Source organism: Microtus oregoni, unplaced genomic scaffold, assembly GCF_018167655.1.
Source record: "Microtus oregoni isolate MIOR12 unplaced genomic scaffold, Mior012 000009F_ref0000495, whole genome shotgun sequence".
NCBI lineage: Eukaryota > Metazoa > Chordata > Mammalia > Rodentia > Cricetidae > Microtus > Microtus oregoni.
This window is the reverse complement of record NW_024543068.1, coordinates 12458161-12476930: the sequence shown is the minus strand read 5'-3', so window position 1 is coordinate 12476930 and position 18770 is coordinate 12458161. Positions and strand designations below refer to the sequence as shown.

Here is an 18770-nt window from a genome sequence, read left to right as displayed (position 1 = left end):
CAGGCCTTTAATCCCAGCACTCAGGAGGCAGGGACAGGCAGATATCTGTGAGTTTGAGGTCAGCCTGGGCTACACAGCAAGTTCCAGGACTGGCTCCATACATAGCTACAGAGGTCCTGAGTTTAATTCCCTGCTCACTACCATCTGTAATGAGATCTTCTGGCCTGCAGGCAGAACAATGTATATATAATAAATGAATAAAATCTGTTTTGTTTTGTTTTGTTTTTTTTGGTTTTTCGAGACAGGGTTTCTCTGTTGTTTTGGAGCCTGTCCTGGAACTAGTTCTTGTAGACTAGGCTGATCTCGAACTCACAGAGATTCGCCTGCCTCTGCCTCCCGAGTGCTGGGATTAAAGGCGTGCCCCACCACCGCCTGGCAATAAAATCTTTTTTAAAATGTATTGTTGTTAAAGGGGGCTGGAGCTGGAGAGATGTTAGGTAGTTTAGAGCACTGACTGCTCTCCCAGAGGCTCTGGGTTTGATTCTCAGTACCCTCGGGCAGCTCACAGCTGTCTGTAACTCCAGTTCCAAGATCAGACACTCTCTTAGACATGCATGTAGGCAAAACACCCATACACAAAGATAAATAGATAGATAGGTAGGTAGATAGAATTGTTTGCTTATCAGTTCTTGAGCTTAAGAAAATTCATCTACAATAGTGTCATCTGAAGACTTACAAATTCACTTATATAAGAAATTGAATATGTTTTAGAGCCTGGAATGCTGTTCTCTCTGTGTATATTTTTTGATTCTAATAATTAAAATAATTATTCCAGTAATTTAAAAAACCATTTTATGTGTCTGAGTGTTTTATCTATAGTGTGTCTCTGTGAACCACATACACACTTGGTGTTGGTAGAGTCCAGAAGAGGGTGTTAGATCCTCTGGAACTGCAGTTACAGGTGCTTGTGAGCCACGTGGGTGCTGTGAATTTAACACAAGTTCTCTAGAAGAGTAACCAGTGCTCTTAACCACTGAACTGTCTCTTTAGCTCCCCAGTTGTAATAATTTTGAAACAACTTTATGTGCTAGTTTTCTTCTCTTCATTACTATAATTGGAAAATGAAAATCTAAATTTTTATTTGGCTTAATGAAGCCCAAAAGCAGAGTATAATATTTTGGGCAGTTCTACGGTGATAACATTTTATTTTACCTTTGTTTCATTGTCTTAGACCATTCCTTTTGTTGTGGTTGTCTTCTTATTCTGGTCTTTTTAAGCATAATTAAGAAATATTGACATTATGATGAGAATTCAAGTCAGTGATAAATTATGGAGTAGTTCAGGATATAGGGGAAAATCATCAAGATCTCAATTTTTATAAATTTAAGAAAGAATTCAATGAACCCAAATGATAGTTACAAGACAATATACACTTTTTTTTAAACATTTATTTGTGGCTATGTGAGGGAGTGGAGATTAGAGGACTTGCTGAAATTAGGTCTTTCCTCCCATCAGTGAGTCCCAAAGATAGCACTCAGGCTTAGTGGCCAGCACATTGACCTGCTGAGCTTTCCCGCTGACCCTATTCTATATTTTAAAACTTAAAATTTCTGTTTGTTCATATGTAGAACTAGGAGGAAAGCTGTTATGAAATATGTTTTTATCTTTAGCTATGACTATTTTTAAATTTTTTTAGCTAGTACAGAGTATACAAGCAGAGCATTAAAGTTAATGATATCTTTGACTTTTGGGGGGTGTTTCTTTTTTTTGTCTTGTATGTATGTATGTATGCTTTTCTGCATATATGTTTGCTGCATGGTGTCTGTTGCTTTTGGGGAGTGAGGTGTGGGGATGTTGAGACAAGGTCTGCCTGTGTAGCCTTGGCTGTCCTGGAACTCTAATAGACCAGGCTGGCCTTGAACTCAGAGATCAACACGCTTCTGTCTCCTGAATACTGGGATTAAAGGCTTGTGTCACCAGACTCTATGCCTGGTGATCTTGGAGTTTAGAAGATGGTATCAGATCTGGAATTGGAATTATAGGTGGTCATGAGCCACCATATGGGTCTTGGGTACTGATCCTGGCTCCTTTTCAAGAGCAAGTCTTTTAACCACCAAGTCTAATCTCTAGCCAGTGGTTCTCAACCTTCGTAATTCCTCGACCCTTTACTACTGTTCTCATGTTGTGGTGACCTTTAGCTATAAAATTATTTTTGCTTCTTTGTAACTGTAATTTTGCTACTGTTGTGAATCACAATGTAAATATCTGATTTGTGGGATATCTGATATGCAACCCCTGTAAAAGGGTCATTTGAACCATAGGTTTGAAAGACACCCCCTCCCCGCCCCCCGTGTGGATGTGGATAGACTCTCGCTCAAGTCTCGGATAACTCGATCCCCCCACCCCTCAGGAACTCATGAGAGACCGTCCTTGCTGCAATCACACGAGGTTTATTGACAGGGATCAGCGCTGGGGCCGAGATTCATATCTCACACGGAGAGGCATTGGACCCCGAGTAGCTGTTGGAGAAGGGGCATTTAAGGGAAGAAACCACAACCCAGTAATCCAAAGTGGGTAGGGACTGCATCATTGGAAAATTCCGAAAATACCAGTGATCATTGAAAATTCCGAAAATACCAGTGATCATCACAAGGGGGTAACTCTCTGTTTCTCAAGATTATTCTCAAGATTATAATCTAACTTTATCTTCAGCTAGTTACTGAAACAGAGTCACTGAACCAGCTAACCTAGATTTTTGGCTCTATTTTTTCCTGCTAGAGGAGTCTGGATTTATCCGGGTCTTTCATCTCCCCGCTTTGTCTAGTACCTAGTTCTAATCATAGAACTAGATTTTAGTCTCTTCTTGACCTCGTAAAGTGCTATATTGGTGGCATAACATCAAAATCTGAACAGCACTTATTCCTTCTCTAATGAAGGTAATTAGTTTATTTAATATACATGGACCTATAATCAGTAGCAGAAGCAAATTTAGGAGTGGTCCATAAGGGAAGATATCAGAGTAGTCATCCAAGGAGATCTATTAAACCAGCTCTCAAACCATCCCTGAAGTGCTTCTCTGTCTTTGTCTTTTGTCTAACCTTTCCCTAAACTTATTCATGGAGTCTTTAATTACTCCTGAATGGTCCACATAGAAACAACATTCTTCTCTGAGAGCAGCGCATAATCCTCTGTCTTTTAAGAATAACAAATCTAATCCCCTTCTATTCTGTAAGATCACTTCTGAAAGGGAAGTCAATGACTCTTCAAGTTTGAAAATAGATTGCTCTAGAGCCCTCAGATCTTCATCCATGGCTATTCTTAATTCATTGAAGTACTGAGGGACCTGTATTAGGGCAGTGGTACCTGTCCCAACACCAGCAGCTACCCCAAGGCCCAGGATTACTGCTAGTGTCAGAGAAATAGGTTCTCGTCGAAAGCAAGTTGGATGCTTGTCAAACTCATCTTCAAGCATGTTAGCTGGATGATAAAAGACTCTAGGTACCAATTGTACAAACACATGGTAATCTTTGATGTTATTAAAAACCGATGTCAACATGCAAGGTATCAGGCCTGTACTACAAGCCCACCATTTACCTAAACCGGGAACCAAGTACCTGGTGTCAGGAGTCTTAGGGCTCTTAAGAGTCTCATTACATAAACGTTTGTAGGCAGCCGGTGGATTTCCCAGACATGTACCTACACCTGTAACCTCAGTAAGAGTCAGCCTATGATTAGTCCCCCAAACATAAGCCTCCTGACTGGTGGTGTTGTTAAAAGCCCCGGATACTGCAATTCCTTCCTAATAAGGAGGTCCTGATGCTAAGCAAAGCTAGCAGGATTCTGTCATGTTGGGGTTCGTTTGATTCAGCATAAAGAATGCCCCTCATATGAGGTTAAGCAATCTCTGTCCTGTGGACGGAAGGGTCAGGGAAGTCATGTTTGCCCCAGGCGAGGGGCTGGGAGTTGTGGTCTTATTAGTGGATCCCTCCTGAGTTCTTGGGGGGTTTAGGGCTGGGGGACCCTGTTTAGTCAGTACCTGATTGGGCCCTATGGACCGTCTTGTTAGACTTTCAATCTTCTGTCTGATCTTGAATATAATACCGTCATCTATCCTTTCTTTATAGAACCTAAGTCCCCAATAATATCCTGATATCCAACCCGTAGCCTTCTTCCCTGATTCAGTAAAATTTATCTGCAGGGGGTGGCACCAGCCTTGGCAGGCTCCCTGGCTCAGCTCCTTCTACTTGGAGAAATCTGAGTACGAATAGTTGGCCCCAACTGAGATGTAATCCCAGGAAGAGGAGGGTTTCCAATAGGTGTCTCCAGTGGTTTCACATCCCCAGGTTTTACAATAGAAATGATAACTCCCAGAGGCAGGCAGATCTCTGTGAGTTCAAGACCAGCCTGGTCTACAAGAGCTAGTTCCAGGACAGGCTCCAAAACCACAGAGAAACCCTGTCTCAAAAAAACCAAAAAAAAAAAAAAAAGAAATGATAACTCCCCCATAGGTGGGGTTCAGGCTCCGATCTCGATGGAGCCCAGGACAAACATAGAAGGATAGGGAGCTTAACATAGCTCTTCTGTCTGGACTACTACATCCCCGCCATGGATCTAGAACCCATCGTCCTGGAGGGGAAGCCTCTGTGGGTGGTCTAGAGGTATCAAAGTATCCTTCAAGGTCCCAGGGTTTGGGGACCCCTATAGTCAATTTACATAAGTCTGTGTAGAGAGTGGGCCACCATGTTCCTGGAGGAGCCTCCCTTGTGAGTTCCCATATGACATCCCCTCCCCCTGTTAGGACCTGCCAAGTGATTGAGTCATTAGGGCGCATGGGGGTTATTGTTCTTCACCTGAACTGGGTTTAGGTGCACAACGCAGATGCAGCTTAAAGGGTCCCTAGTTTTTTCCAGTTTCCATTCATCTTTGTCCGGTGCAGGAGCTCGTCTCACATGGGAGGCGTGTATCCAGGCTGAGATGCATGCCTTCCACTTTCACTGCCATGGTAGTTGTCAGGAGCGCTAAGTAGGGTCCCTTCCAGCCAGGTTCTAGGTTCCTGACTCCATGTTGCCAAACTAGTACAGCTTCTTCCACTTGGACATGGTGCGGCACGCGTGGGTCCCCAGGCTCGGATGCCTCTTTTAGTTGTTTCCAGAGCTGGCGCCTTACTACTTCAAGGGCCTTCAGACCCGCAGATAATGGTCTAGGAAGAACAGCATCAGGATTGTGTATCCCACCTGCCTCAGTAAGCAGTGGCGGCCCCCCACATAGGATCTCATAAGGGGTGAGTTTAAATTGCCCTGGGGTGTTTTGAACCTGGAACAGGGCAAAGGGAAGGAGAGCTGTCTAGTCATTTCCGCTGGTCTCTAGAGCCAATTTTGTCGGTGTCTCTTTTAGGGTTTTATTCATCCTTTCTACCTGACCTGAGCTCTGGGGTCGGTAAGCACAATGTAATTTCCAATTGATCCCCAGTTAGGTGGCCAGTCCCTGACTTACCTGGACAACAAAGGCAGGTCCATTATCAGACCCGATTACCTTGGGTATCCCAAACCTCGGGAAGATTTCTTCTATGATCTTCTTAGCCACCACATTGGCCGTCTCAGTCCTGGTAGGAAAAACTTCTACCCAGCCTGAAAAAGTATTTATAAAAACTGATAAGTACTTGTTACCATATCTGGCTGGCTTAATTTCTGTAAAATCTACTTCCCAGTAGGCCCCAGGCTGGTGGCCCCTGAGCCTCTTCCCAGGAGTGTCCTGCATTAGTCATAGCACAGGCCTTGCAGCTTTTGACTACTTCTTCTGCCAAGTCAGAGAGTACCATAACATATTAGTTGGAGGACCTAACCACATCTTTTAGTTTCTTGGCCCCTAAGTGGGTCAGTTAATGTAAGTTGGTAACATACTTGTGCCCTTCTTTTTGTGGAAGGACTAGTTTTCCTCCTCTATCTCTACTGCCCCGTATGGGGTTTTCTTTACCAGTCCTAATTTGCCCATAACTTGATAGTCCTCAGGGGTGTATCTAAAGTTGGTTTCACCGATATCATGATAATCTTTAGGCTCTTTGACTGCCAGGATCATTGCTCCCTGAGCCGCCTGTTTAGCAGTTGGGTCTGCCATCTGATTTCCTTTAGCCACAGCATCCCGAGCTTTTTGGTGTTCTGGACAATGTATGATGGCTACCTTCTTTGGCAAATGTATGGCCTCGAGGAGGCTCAAAATTTCTTCTTTATTTTTTATGTCTTTTTCTGCAGATGTCAACAGTCCTCTTTGTCTGTGTATTGCTCCGTGTATATGGGCAATGGCAAAAGCATGTCTGGTTAGTGTTATATCCAAATCCGTGGGGTTTCCACAAAAGCCAACAAAGGAGACCGAGTCCCATATGTAAAAGCAAAGAGCCTTTATTTTAATCAAGTTTGTAAACTCGGTCTCTCCGCATGTCCAATGTATTGGAATATCCGGGAGAGCTCCAAGCTCAATTAGAATTGGGTTTTTATAGTAAAGGTGGGGGTGAGGTGTCTCTGAGGTTCAGGACCCCTGATTGGCTGACATTTGTCTAGGGGTCTCCTGCTGAGGTGCGCTGGCAGGTGGTCCTATCTACCGTGGTTGAAATGTCAGGCATTTCTTTTGAATGGTCTGCTCTTGTGTGGGGTTGGGTAATCTCAGTTTGTGGTGTTTTCCTGCTACCAGGTATTGCTTCAGGGTAAACTACTGAAACTCAGGCCTCTTATTTAAATTTATCGAAGGCCAGAGTCCCAGATGATAATGGTTGGAAGTAAAGAAGTTCCTTTGGGTGACCTGCCCAGACTTAGATTATCATGGCTGGCCCCCACAGTTAGTACCTTTACATATATTCCAATACGTATTATTTAACTAAGAAATACTCATAACTCTTAGAGGTTTTTTTTTTCTCTTAGAGTTTTTAATAATGTGTTTTATCTTTTGATTATGTGTTTGGCTATGTGCACATAAGATTAAAGGTTATCCTGCAGTTTAGGTTATAGGCATTGGGTAGCTGTGGACATGTGTTCTGCAAACTAAACTCGGGTCCTCTGAAAGAGTAGTACATGCCTTAATTGCTAAGCCATCTCTCCAGCCCCTAGAATTCTTATTTCTACAACTGATCATGTGGTCATAGGTGATTCTTATACCTAGCTCCTCTTCGCTGCCATTCCATATCCACTTTATTCTCTGCAGATATCTCAGGTGATCCTGGCTCTTTGTTGACTCACACAGAGAGGGTCAAGACCTCTGTCCTTTATTATTATTATTATTTTATATTTTAATATGTATGTGTGTGCCTGTGGAGGCCAGAAAAGGATTCCTTGGAACTAGAATCACGGGTGTCTACGAGTCACCTGATAGGGATGCTGGTAACTGAACTCTGGTCCTCTGAAAGAGCAGCTTGTCACTCGTAACTGTAACTGCTCAGCCTGTTTTATCTTGTGGGTGTGCCTTTGTATGGTGTGTGACATATTTGTGGATGCACCTGTTTGGATGTGTATAGAGAGATTGATGTTGGTGTCTTCCTATCATAGTCTGTATTTATGAAACAGAATCTCTTGCTGAACCCAGAGCTGGTAATCTGGCTAAGTTAGCTAGCCAGTTTGTCCCAGAGATTCCTGACTGCCTCCTATACACAGACTGCTACATCCACTCTTGTTTATTTATATTTTATGTGTATTAGTGTTTTCCTACATATATTTGTGGACCATGTGCTTGCTTGTTACCTGCAGAAGTCAGAAGAAAATGTGAGATCCCCTGGAACTGGAGTTACAGGTAATTGTGAGCTACCATGTGGGTGCTGGGACTTGAACCCAGGTTCTCTGCAAGGGCAAGTGTTAAACCACTGAAGCATTGCTCCATCTCCCCCATCCAGATTTTATGTGGATACTGGAGCTCTAAACTCCAATCCTCACTCTTGCACCACAAGCATTTTATCCATTGAGTTATATCTACAGCCCTTCCATTGACTTTAATCTTGGAGCACAGAAGTATTAAGAGCTGTCCTTGAAGAATCTCTCACGGTTCAGATTATACTGTTTACCTCATGTGGCCCAGCATCCTCTCAAGAGGTAGGATTAGCTGAATATAGTGGTACAAGTGGTATACACCTGTAGTCCCAGAATTTACACAAAGCAGGAGGGTCATGGCTTCTAGGCCAGCTTGGGCTACATGGTAAGACTCTTAAACAAACAAACAGGATTGGTTACTTCCAGCCAATACAGTACCCTCCATTTTTGTTGATTCAGCTTCCATTTTATAGATTTAGTGTTGGCTCCCTGCTGTAGAAGTAGTTCCCCCTGTTGAAACTAAGACTTTTACACTAGCAAAGCCCAAAGGGACGGAGATTGGGAGCTAAATATTTGCTGAAATTAATTTTATTACTCTTCATTGGTTTCCCACATAGTGAATCAAAAACCCTTCATTTAAAAAAAGCATGGAAAAAATGTCAACTAAATCAGAAACTTTGTTGTCATTCTAAACGTGTGTGTGTGTGTGTGTGTGTGTGTGTGTGTGTGTATACACGTACGTACTGGGCTTCACTCACAGTCACCATGGGATGAACCCCTGCTAGGCTGTCTGTTCATTCTGCTGATGATTCCTTTTGTGTAATCTCATATAATCCTATTTGTCAATTTGACAATTATATGTTGTTGGAATTATTTTCTTTTCTTAATATTTATGTGCTTATGCATATGTATATGTTCTATGTGTATGTAGGAACCCTTGGAGGGCAGAAGAGGAGTTGCAGATACCCAACATGGGGGTACTGGGAACTGAACCTGGGCCCTCTGCGAGGGCAGTAAGCACTCCTAACATCCTAAGCATCTCTCTAGTTCCTCTAAATCTCTCTAGCTTCCCTTTTCACACTTACTTAATTCCTGCTGGCTACAAAATGCTGTCAGTTCTAACTTTACATCACTTGATCTCTGTTTTTACAGTTTCTTAGCAGGTTTGTTGGTATCACCTTCCTTATCTGAATTGTTGATTATGAGTTCTAGGCCAACCGAGCTTATATCATGAGGCCCTGTCTCAAACAAAACAAACAAACAAGATCAATTACTCTGTAAACTTTCTTCCTCTTCATCTTTTTTTTTAAACGAAATGAATCTTTTATACGTCGGATTGTATTTAGTGACTGTAAAGCAGTTGCAAAATTATTTTAAACTCTGTATTAACCAGTTGAAATAATCAGGGTTATAGAAATCCAAAGACAAAAGTCTTTAACAGATTAGAAATTTATTCTCTTTCAAGATTTATACAGTGGCTTAGAAACTTGGGTTCCTTATTGTTTACTTCACCATCCCTTTGTGTATTGCCCTTATTTACAAACATATTGTTGTTGGGAAGCATCATAAAAAGAGGAAGTATGAAGAGGAGGATAAGCCTAATACAGACAGGAGCCACCCAGAAGGATGTGTCAGTCACTTTTAGTTCTTTTGCTAGAGCTTGGTGTGAGTTCTAGCTACAAGAGAGGTTAAGAAAGAGTCTACAGTAAGACTGAAATTACAGTAAGGTTGGATTAGAGTTGGAGAAGGGGAGTGAGTATTGGATCTCATCAGTAGTGCCTGCTGTACAAGACAAACAAGAAGGTCTTCTAGAGACTGACACTCACCTACCTCTTTGCCTTATTCCTTTGCGTGCTATCTTTCTACTCATCCTTTCCCAACTCCCCAACTCTTCAGCCACACTAAACCATTTGCAAACATGGTATGTGCTTCTCTGCCCCTTTCCTTCTTATATTGCTTTCTTAGCCTGAGGTACCCTTGCCATTCTGTCAAAAGTTGCTTTTCAAGTCTCAAGTGAAACATTTCTGCCCTATAAACCATTTATAGGGTGGTTCCTCTCACCTGGGTAGTGCTGACCATTCTCTAGAAGTCTGTTGTCTTTTTATTTGTTGACACTTTATCTACACTTACTATTTTTTTAAATTTGATTGTAGATCCTGAGAGCCCTGATGACATTATATTATTTCTTTTTTCTTTTAAAGATTTATTTATTTAATGTACGTTGGGGTTTTGCCTGCAAGCATGTCTGTATGAGGGTGTTAGATACCCTGGAACCGAAGTTACTGTTGTAAACTGCCATGTGGGTGCTCGGAATTGAACCCAGGTCCTTTGAAAGAGCAGCCAGTGCTCTTAACTACTTGAGCCATCTCTCCAGCCCCACATTTTATTATCTTTTATGTTTTGTATACTGCCTGTTGGAAGGAATATTTCTTTAATTATTGAGTGGTCCATAACCATCAAATTTCTGACAAGACTTTCTAAAACTTTAGAGAACACTTTTAAAATATGCCTGGTATGTGTGTGTATGTGAGACATTTGTTAATCAAGATTTTAGTTCTGGTTCCAACAGTATTTATAATTATATTTTTCTACTAATTGTTCCATACTTGGTTTTTAGTTAAAATATTTAACCCTAAAAGTACTCATAGTTATGGAGATTTTTTTTTTTTTCTGTTAAAAAGGAGTGGACTAGAGCCGGGCGGTGGTGGCGCACGCCTTTAATCCCAGCACTCGGGAGGCAGAGGCAGGCGGATCTCTGTGAGTTCGAGACCAGCCTGGTCTACAAGAGCTAGTTCCAGGACAGGCTCCAAAACCACAGAGAAACCCTGTCTCGAAAAAAACAAACAAAAAAAAAAAAAAAAAAAAAAGGAGTGGACTATTCCATGTAATAAAGCGCAACACTTTTAATTGCTTTTTAACGTTTCATTAGATCATGACTGGCTGCAGATTGGTTGAAGTGGATTAGATAATGCTGGCATGCTTTCTAAACCTAGACCTAAAATCTTGCAGGCACTGCTGCCTTAACCTTCTGGTTTCTGAGAGGTGACATGGGGTTTGCTAATGACTGAGTCACTGTTATAAACAAAGTCTAAGGCAAGAGTGCCTTCAGTAATCTTACATGGAGAATTTTCTTTTCCTGCTTTACTGTCTTGAGTAATATCTTTTGTTTTACTTGTAGATTTGATGGTCCTCGAAGATTTGAGGATTTAGGGTCAAGGTGTGAAGGACCGAGACCCAAAGGGCCTCGTTTTGAAGGAAATCGCCCCGATGGGCCAAGACCCAGATATGAAAGTCACCCAGCAGAGGGCACTAAAAGCAAATGGGGAACGATCCCCCGGGGTCCAGCGTCTCAATTTTATATAACTCCCAGTACATCCCTAAGCCCTCGACAGAGTGGACCACAGTGGAAAGGCTCCAAAGCAACTGTTGGACAGCAGCATCAGCAGCAACCTAAGTCACAAGCAGAGCCTCTTTCAGGAAACAAAGAACCATTAGCAGACACAAGTAGTAACCTGCAGAAGAATTTTAAAATGCAATCAGCTGCATTTTCCACTGCTGCAGACGTCAAGGACACCAAGGCGGCTCAGTCGAATGAGAATCTAAGCGACTCTCAACAAGAGCCACCTAAAGGCCAAGTCTCGGAAGGGCCCATAGAGCCCTCTAATTGGAACCAGAATTCTCAAACTATGGAGACTGGAATGGACAAAGCCCAAGGTGTTACCCGGCCTGTATTCCTTGCAAGTAAACCTGTACCTACTCCAGCTACCTTTTCCTTCAAATTGGAGAACGTGGTGGGAGGAACAGCAGCAGCATTGACTGTAGATAATGGTTTCAAACCTTTGGGTTTTGGTTTGCCCCACTCAGAAAACAACCAAGGAAAAGGTCTGCCTCAGCCAGATAGCAGAGAAAATATATTAGAAGGCAATAAAGGCAGCAGCTCATCTTACAGAGATCCTGGGCAAAACAGAGTGGAAGGTATACAGGATAAAGCACTAGTAAACAGAGGCCATTGCGAGACAATTAGTCAAGGCCCAGGACTGGTCAAAGAAGAAGACTTCCACGATAAGATGATGGGGAAAAGAGAAGACAGTCATGAGAAAATGAACAGAGGAGAAGGCAGTCGGGACAGGGTGTTGGTGAGGCCGGGAAGCAGTCGGAACAAAGTGCCAGGTGGTCCACAAGACAGCCAGGACAGTAGAGATGGCAGCCGAGAAAGGGGGCCACCTCTCAGGGCTGGCAGTCAGGAGAGAGGACCTCCTCGAAGGGCTGGAAGTAGAGAGAGAGTACCGCCCCGAAGAGCTGGGAGCAGAGAGAGGGGACCAAGTCGGGGATCAGGCAGTCGAGAAAGGGGACTAGGAAGGCCAGATTTTGGTCATGATAGAGTTCCATTCAGACCAGAACCGGGAGATGGTGGGGAGAAAATGTATTCTTATCACCGAGATGAGCCTCCAAGGGCTCCGTGGAACCATGGAGAAGAGAGAGGACATGAAGAGTTCCCATTAGATGGTAGAAATGCTCCACTTGAGCGAGAAAGACTCGATGACTGGGATAGAGAGAAATACTGGAGAGAGTGCGAACGTGACTATCAAGATGATACACTAGATCCATACAGCAGAGAGGACAGGTTCTCAGCACCACAGTCTCGGGCTCATGATGGAGACAGGCGAGGTTGGTGGGATGATTGGGGAAGAGATCAGGACATGGATGAGGGTTATGGTAGGGAAATGGACAGGGACTTAGACAGAGATGTGGATCGGATTAGAAGACCCATGGATATGTATGATAGAAATGTGGATAATGAGTGGGACAGAGATTATGGGAGACCGCTGGATGAACAAGAATCACAGTTTCATGAACGGGATATTTCATCTCTTCCACCTTTGCCACCCCTCCCACCTCTTCCACCTTTGGATAGATACCGGGATGATAGATGGAGAGAAGAAAGAAATCGAGACCATGGGTATGACCGAGATTTCCGTGATAGGGGTGAGTTGAGGATTCGAGAATATCCAGAAAGAGGAGATTCATGGCGGGAAAAGAGAGATTATGTTCCTGACAGAATGGACTGGGAAAGAGAACGGTTGTCAGACAGATGGTACCCATCTGATGTGGATAGACATTCCCCCATGGCGGAACATATGCCATCCTCACATCATTCCTCTGAAATGATGGGGTCTGATACAAATTTAGACTCTGACCAAGGCCTTGGAGGGGTAATGGTTCTCAGTCAGAGGCAGCACGAAATCATTTTGAAAGCTGCACAAGAATTGAAAATGCTTCGGTAAGTTCACTCCTTAAGATCGTTTCTTTTAGTTCGAACAGATTTTCATACTGTCTTTATTTTTCTTTTCATTAAGTGTTTTTAATGATACTCTTTTAAACCTTACTTCTTATCACATACTTTGAATTTGTATTTCTAGTTATTCATTGCTGTTTGGGATTAGGATGGGTATTTGGAAACTGTTAACGATGCAATATGCTCTAGGATGTGCAGATTGATTGCTGTTCTTGGCCTTTGTGGATGTTGCTGGCATATCTTGAGTGTGCATGTTTTAAGTGTTAAATCTCAACTTTTCAGGTCTCTGGGTTTCATGGGGCTCGCATATTGAGCTGTCGTTGTTTTCAGTAGGCAGGTTGTTCTTTGGCATTGGATCTGATAGGCTTCATAGTCTCTAGTCTTTGATGCGATGGTGGAAGGCACTTTAGTTTTCTCTGCTGGTATTAAGAATGCTTTACCTGGGAGTGTCTTGCAGATTTGTCTGACTACTGATACTTGTTTTAGCGATGGTCATCTTTCCTTTTACCTGGAAGCAGGTATTTCTTCCTGTATTTTCATTGTGACGTTGGATTTTTTTAACTTATATTCAGCTCTGTGGGTATTATATAATGTTTCTCATATAGTTGTAATAGTAAGGTTATTTTTGGTTTTGGTTTTTTTCCAAACAGGTTTTCAAGAAAATAAATGGTTAAGTTTTGATAGATTCTAATGTGTTTGTTTCATCTTTCAATTTTGGTCTACATTTGCAGGTTATGCTAATTGAATTTGTAACTGAAGCATTACATTAGTACTAGAAAAATGTGACAGCAAAACCTAACTAGTGAGAATGAAAGGCAGTGTCCAGGGGCAGATGGTTTCTTCTTTATCCATGGAAGAGTCTGAGGTGGTCTTTTTCTCTAGGTTACTCATGAGCATGATGTAAGGCTTGCTCTAGAATATACTTGCTTCTAAATTGTGGGCACTTTTAATTTACATGTACTCTGTGCTGGGCACTGCGCTGATCCTCCCATCTTAATAATCTTATCTGTCTAAAGACTTGCAGAGAAAATAATATCATTCTCATTTCACAAATAACACTAAGACTTGCTGAAATTCCCTTGACTATGCAGACCTAGAATTTGGACCCTGACTCTAAAATCTATGCTTTTATGGTGAACAAAAACTGATTGGTGATTGGTTACTAAACTTCCAATTTCTTTCCTTTCCATACTTAAAATTACTTTTCCATGCATTGTTGTTTTGCGTAGAATTGCCGGATGCAAGGTGCTGCTCGTTCATCCTTTTTCCTTTCCGCCTCCTCCTAGGCAACAAAACCTGATCTAAGTATATGGAGTAATGGATAATAGTGGTTGTAGTTGAGAATACATAAGTTATATTATGCCTTTATAAAAGCAAGGAATACCATAAGCAATATTTACATGAGCCAGTAACAAGCCTTATGCACTTTGTGTCCATTTGAGGGACAATATTGTACATAAAGAGAGATTGTAAAAATTCTGGACAACTTGTAATAGACATTGTAAATGTAGAAGGTGGGGATTGTAAGGAAAAGTAAAGGAACTTTAGGGATTAAAATAAAGAGTAGAAATTGATCATTAGGAACATATACTGTTTCTAAGAATGTAGACTGGCAAGTGTTCTCACCATGTAAAGCAGATAGTAAACTAAAATGCTCTTAAAAGTCAGGCAGGTGGGACTGAAGAGATGGCTTAGTAGTTAAGAGTACTGACTTCCCTTCCAGAAGAGCAAGGTTCGGTTCCTGCACCCCTTGTGGCAGCTAACAACTGTCTGTTGCTCCAGTTCCAAGGGGATCCAGTGCCCTCTTCTGGCCTCCATAGACACTGCATCCACATGTAGGCAAAACATTCAGACACAAAATAAAAATAAATATTGTAAAAAAACAATTTAAGAAATGTGCAACAAAAATGAATGGCAGTAGACCAAGTAGAGTGCTGGAATTTGGTGAAGATTTTGATGAACTGCTTCATCTAACATGGTCAGCCATGGCTCCACATAGCTAGTTGTTGACATGGGAGCATATAGGTCTAATATTAATCAAAACTTTAAAAACTCAACTTGTATGCAACATATTTCCTTTGTAAATGATGATGATGTACATAATGAGAGGCAAGTGTGGTGGTACCTACCTGTAATCCCAGTGCTTGGGACGTGGAGGCAAGAGACTGATGAGTTCAAAGTTATCTGACCAGTTTGAACCCAACCTGGAGTACATGAGGCTGCTTCACACCCCATCTTCCAAACAAAATAGGCCTCCTCCAAAAGCCTTTCTAGACTGTATTTTACTCACAGTCTGTTTTGTAACTTTTGAAGAATTGGAAAAAAAAATAGCAGGAGAAAACTTGGGACTGGTTAAAGGAGAAACACAATGAGTAGGTAATGTACTATGGAGGCAGGTTGTAGAGTCTGTATTTGAAGATCATTGATAATTTATGATTATAGATCTCAGAGAACTGATGGGTTAGTTGTGTAAGAGCACAAAAATGTTGCTGCCACAGGTACAATATGGGCTCTGCACAGAGTTTTAGGATACAGTTTTTTGCTGTTTTTCTTTCTTGTACTTTTTTTAAAAATTGGTTTAGTCATAGTTGTTTAGGGATGGTGTAAACATGCTTTAAATACATTGGCAATTTCATTTGTTTACAGAGAACAGAAAGAACAGCTTCAAAAGTTGAAAGACTTTGGGTCTGAGCCACAGATGGCTGACCATCCACCACCCCAGGATTCAAGACTACAGAATACATCAAGACCTGGGATATATCCGGTATGGGAAAATGTGTGCTCAGAAAATGAAATGGCTTTTTACTGCATATGTTTATATAATGTTGGATTTTAAAAATCGCAATAAGCATAAATTTCCATTGTAAAAACATACATTTTGAAAAAGTGGAAGCATTTGAACATCTTTCAAAGTAGTTAGACATATACAAGAATCGCTCCTTTCCCTAGGCTTTGGTAGATAGACCAAGCACCCCTGAGCTATGTAGTTTCATGTTCTCTGGATTCTCCTCAGTGCTGCACTCCTCCCAAACAAATCTCAACAGTTTTCAAGTATAAGGATTTACTGGCACGATAGTATTTTTGCCAAGCTGAGTTTGACTGTAGGATTTTCCTAATACGTGTGTGTGTGTGTGTGTGTGTGTGTGTGTGTGTATCTACGCTTGTGAGGCTAATGCTTCCTCTGTATGCGCACATGTGGAGAGCAGAGATCAGTTTGAGTTATCTTCCTCTTTCTTGCCCAATTTTATATTTTTTTTCTAAATTGTCTGGGTAGCTAGTCTTCAGAATCTGTAGTAATAAGAGTGGCGGGGCTGCGTTCCCAGCACCCCGGCCGCCTGCTTGGCTAGCTTATGCCCCGAAATAATTACACGGACACTGTATTCTTTTAAACACTGCTTGGCCCTTTAGCTCTAGCCCTTACAGGCTAATTCTCACATCCCGATCAACCCATCTCTAATAATCTGTGAGCACCGGTCTTACCGGTCTTACCGGGAAAGGTTCAGCATGTCTAACCTGGCGGCTTGCTTCATTGCTTCATCGCGTGCTTCTGCCTGGGAGCGGGGCATGGCATCTCTCCCAGGCGTCTGCTCCCGAGAGGAGAGCTGTGGAGTCTGAGCTTACTTCCTCTTCCTCCCAGCGTTCTGTTCTGTTTACTCCTCCCACCTATCTCTAACCAATGAGAGCCAAGCAGTTTCTTTTTATTTAACCAATGACCTTCCTCCATCATTTCCCCTTTTTCGGTTTAAGCAAAAAAAAAAAAAAAGGCTTTAACTTTAACATAGCAAAATTACATATAACAAAAGTTATCAAGTAAAGTTACAATAATCTTTATCATAACTAAGGAAAACTATAACTATAACTAACTATTCTTAACTCCATCAAAGACTCCAGAAAGATACAATACTACTAAGCAAACAAGAAAAAAGCAACTTTTAAAACTCTAGAAATGACAGAGACATCTCGCTGCCTGGACAGTCACCCAAAGTTCCTCTGTACTGTTGGGGCATCCATCTTCAGCCTTCAGGCCCATGGTATCCAGCAGACATTTCCATAAAGCAGGAAAATTCAAAGTCAGTTCAGTCACTATCTGTTGTGTCCTGCAGAATGTCTCGCAGACTCTTTCATGAATCAGGAACCCCGAAAGATCATCTCACCTTAGGCAAGTTCAGTAGTCCTCTCTCTGTGGGTTCTCTGTGTCCAGTTTATGCAATAGTCCAGGCAAGAGCAGTTTCTTGCCCAAATGGCTATCAAACTCCATAACGAGCCTCTTCGATGCCCATCTTCCTCTTGAAGTAGATTGGTGCTGCCAGGAGCAGAGTGTCTCATTGTCATGAAAAGTCCTAAGTTATTAAAACATTTAAAATGCCATATTCTATAATCTTTGAAAAATATGAAGAATGCCTATCTAAAATATATGCACATCTAGAAAATCTTAACTAACATGACTACAAACTTGACTATTATGATTATCTATTAACTACCTATATACATTACATTTTTAAATGAACTACACAATCACAATACCTTAATAAAGATCAGAAATACATATAACAAAATTGACCTTAAATCTCTATCAATAAAACAAAATCTATACTAATGCAAATTATTCATATCTGTATCATATCCCCCTTTAAATGTAAAAGAACATTTATAAACCATATTTGGGAACATGGGTGCAGTTTTTTCTCTCCAAAATGCTTCCTGCTGAATGGGGGCGCTGTTAATCAGATCATTTAGGGTGTAACCTGTGTGCCAGGTTTATCTCAGTTGGCAGTTGAGTGAAGTAATTTTTTGAGGGTGTTCACAGGAACCTTTCGGGAGGTCGTGGTCTATCATACCGTATCAGGATAGATGCAATCCACAGAGTCTGGTCCTCTGTGAAAACAAAAGAAGACCCTCTCCAAAGCATCATATCCTTAGACCCAAATTCTGAAATCATACCCTCATGATATCCATTCTGGTTCCATTTGGCAGCCCATATAATGAAATGTCTCTCTGTACTTAGCTCCTTCACAGTCAAAAATTTTAAAGAAAACACAATGTACATAATCCAGACTCTCTGTGAATTTTCCATTTTTACGTGGCTTATTTTTCTTTATTTCTTTTAATCTCTTAACTATCTATACTCTTGTCTCTTTAAAGACTTTACCTTTTTTTTTAAACCATTAACTTTATTCTCTATATTCTTTTTCTTCTCTCTCCCAAGCCTACGTACATTCATCCAACAGTGTGACTCATATTGTTGTCTGAATCTGTCCTATTGTGAATCTGCAATTTTTTACTATCCAGGAGCACTTTTGATTTGCGTCTTTAAATCACTAGGCGTTTAAGAGTCTAAGCTGTGACATTCCTAAGTTAACTTTTTGCTTTTTGAGCGTTTATCTTTGACCTGGAATAACTCTGTAGACCAGGCTGTCTTTGAACTCTCAGAGATCCGCCTGTCTCTGCCTCCCAGGCATTGGGATTAAAGGTGTTTGCTACTACACCTTGAACTCACAGAGATCTGTTTGTCTCTGCCTTTTAGGCACTGGGATTAAAGGCGTGTGCTACCACGCCTTGAAGTCACAGAGTTCAATCTCCCTCTGCCTTCCAAGTGTTGGGATTAAAGGTGTGTACTACCACACACAACAACTCTCTTCCTTTTTTTTTTTTTTAACTTTAAGAACTTCAACTTTTAGCTTGCATATATTTTTAACACACTGTAAACCATTTAAAAATTTTCTTTGTCTTTGAATCTCTCTTTACTG

At 41.5% G+C, this 18770-nt stretch overlaps 1 protein-coding gene across 3 annotated transcripts in view; it reads left to right on the top strand.

The window, feature by feature from the left end:
• Nucleotides 1–18770, top strand: part of Ylpm1 (YLP motif containing 1) — an 81977-nt gene that overhangs the window by 25112 nt on the left and 38095 nt on the right. For 2 of the 3 annotated variants that reach the window (XR_005974816.1, XM_041657972.1), the window contains exons 5-6: nucleotides 10906–13008; nucleotides 15670–15787. Coding sequence is in view for 2 of the 3 variants with exons in the window: in XM_041657972.1 (XP_041513906.1) it covers nucleotides 10906–13008; nucleotides 15670–15787 (2221 nt within the window). In the remaining variant the exon portion in view is untranslated. The remainder of the gene's footprint in view (nucleotides 1–10905; nucleotides 13009–15669; nucleotides 15788–18770) is intronic. The other variant, XM_041657973.1, reaches the window with a different exon arrangement.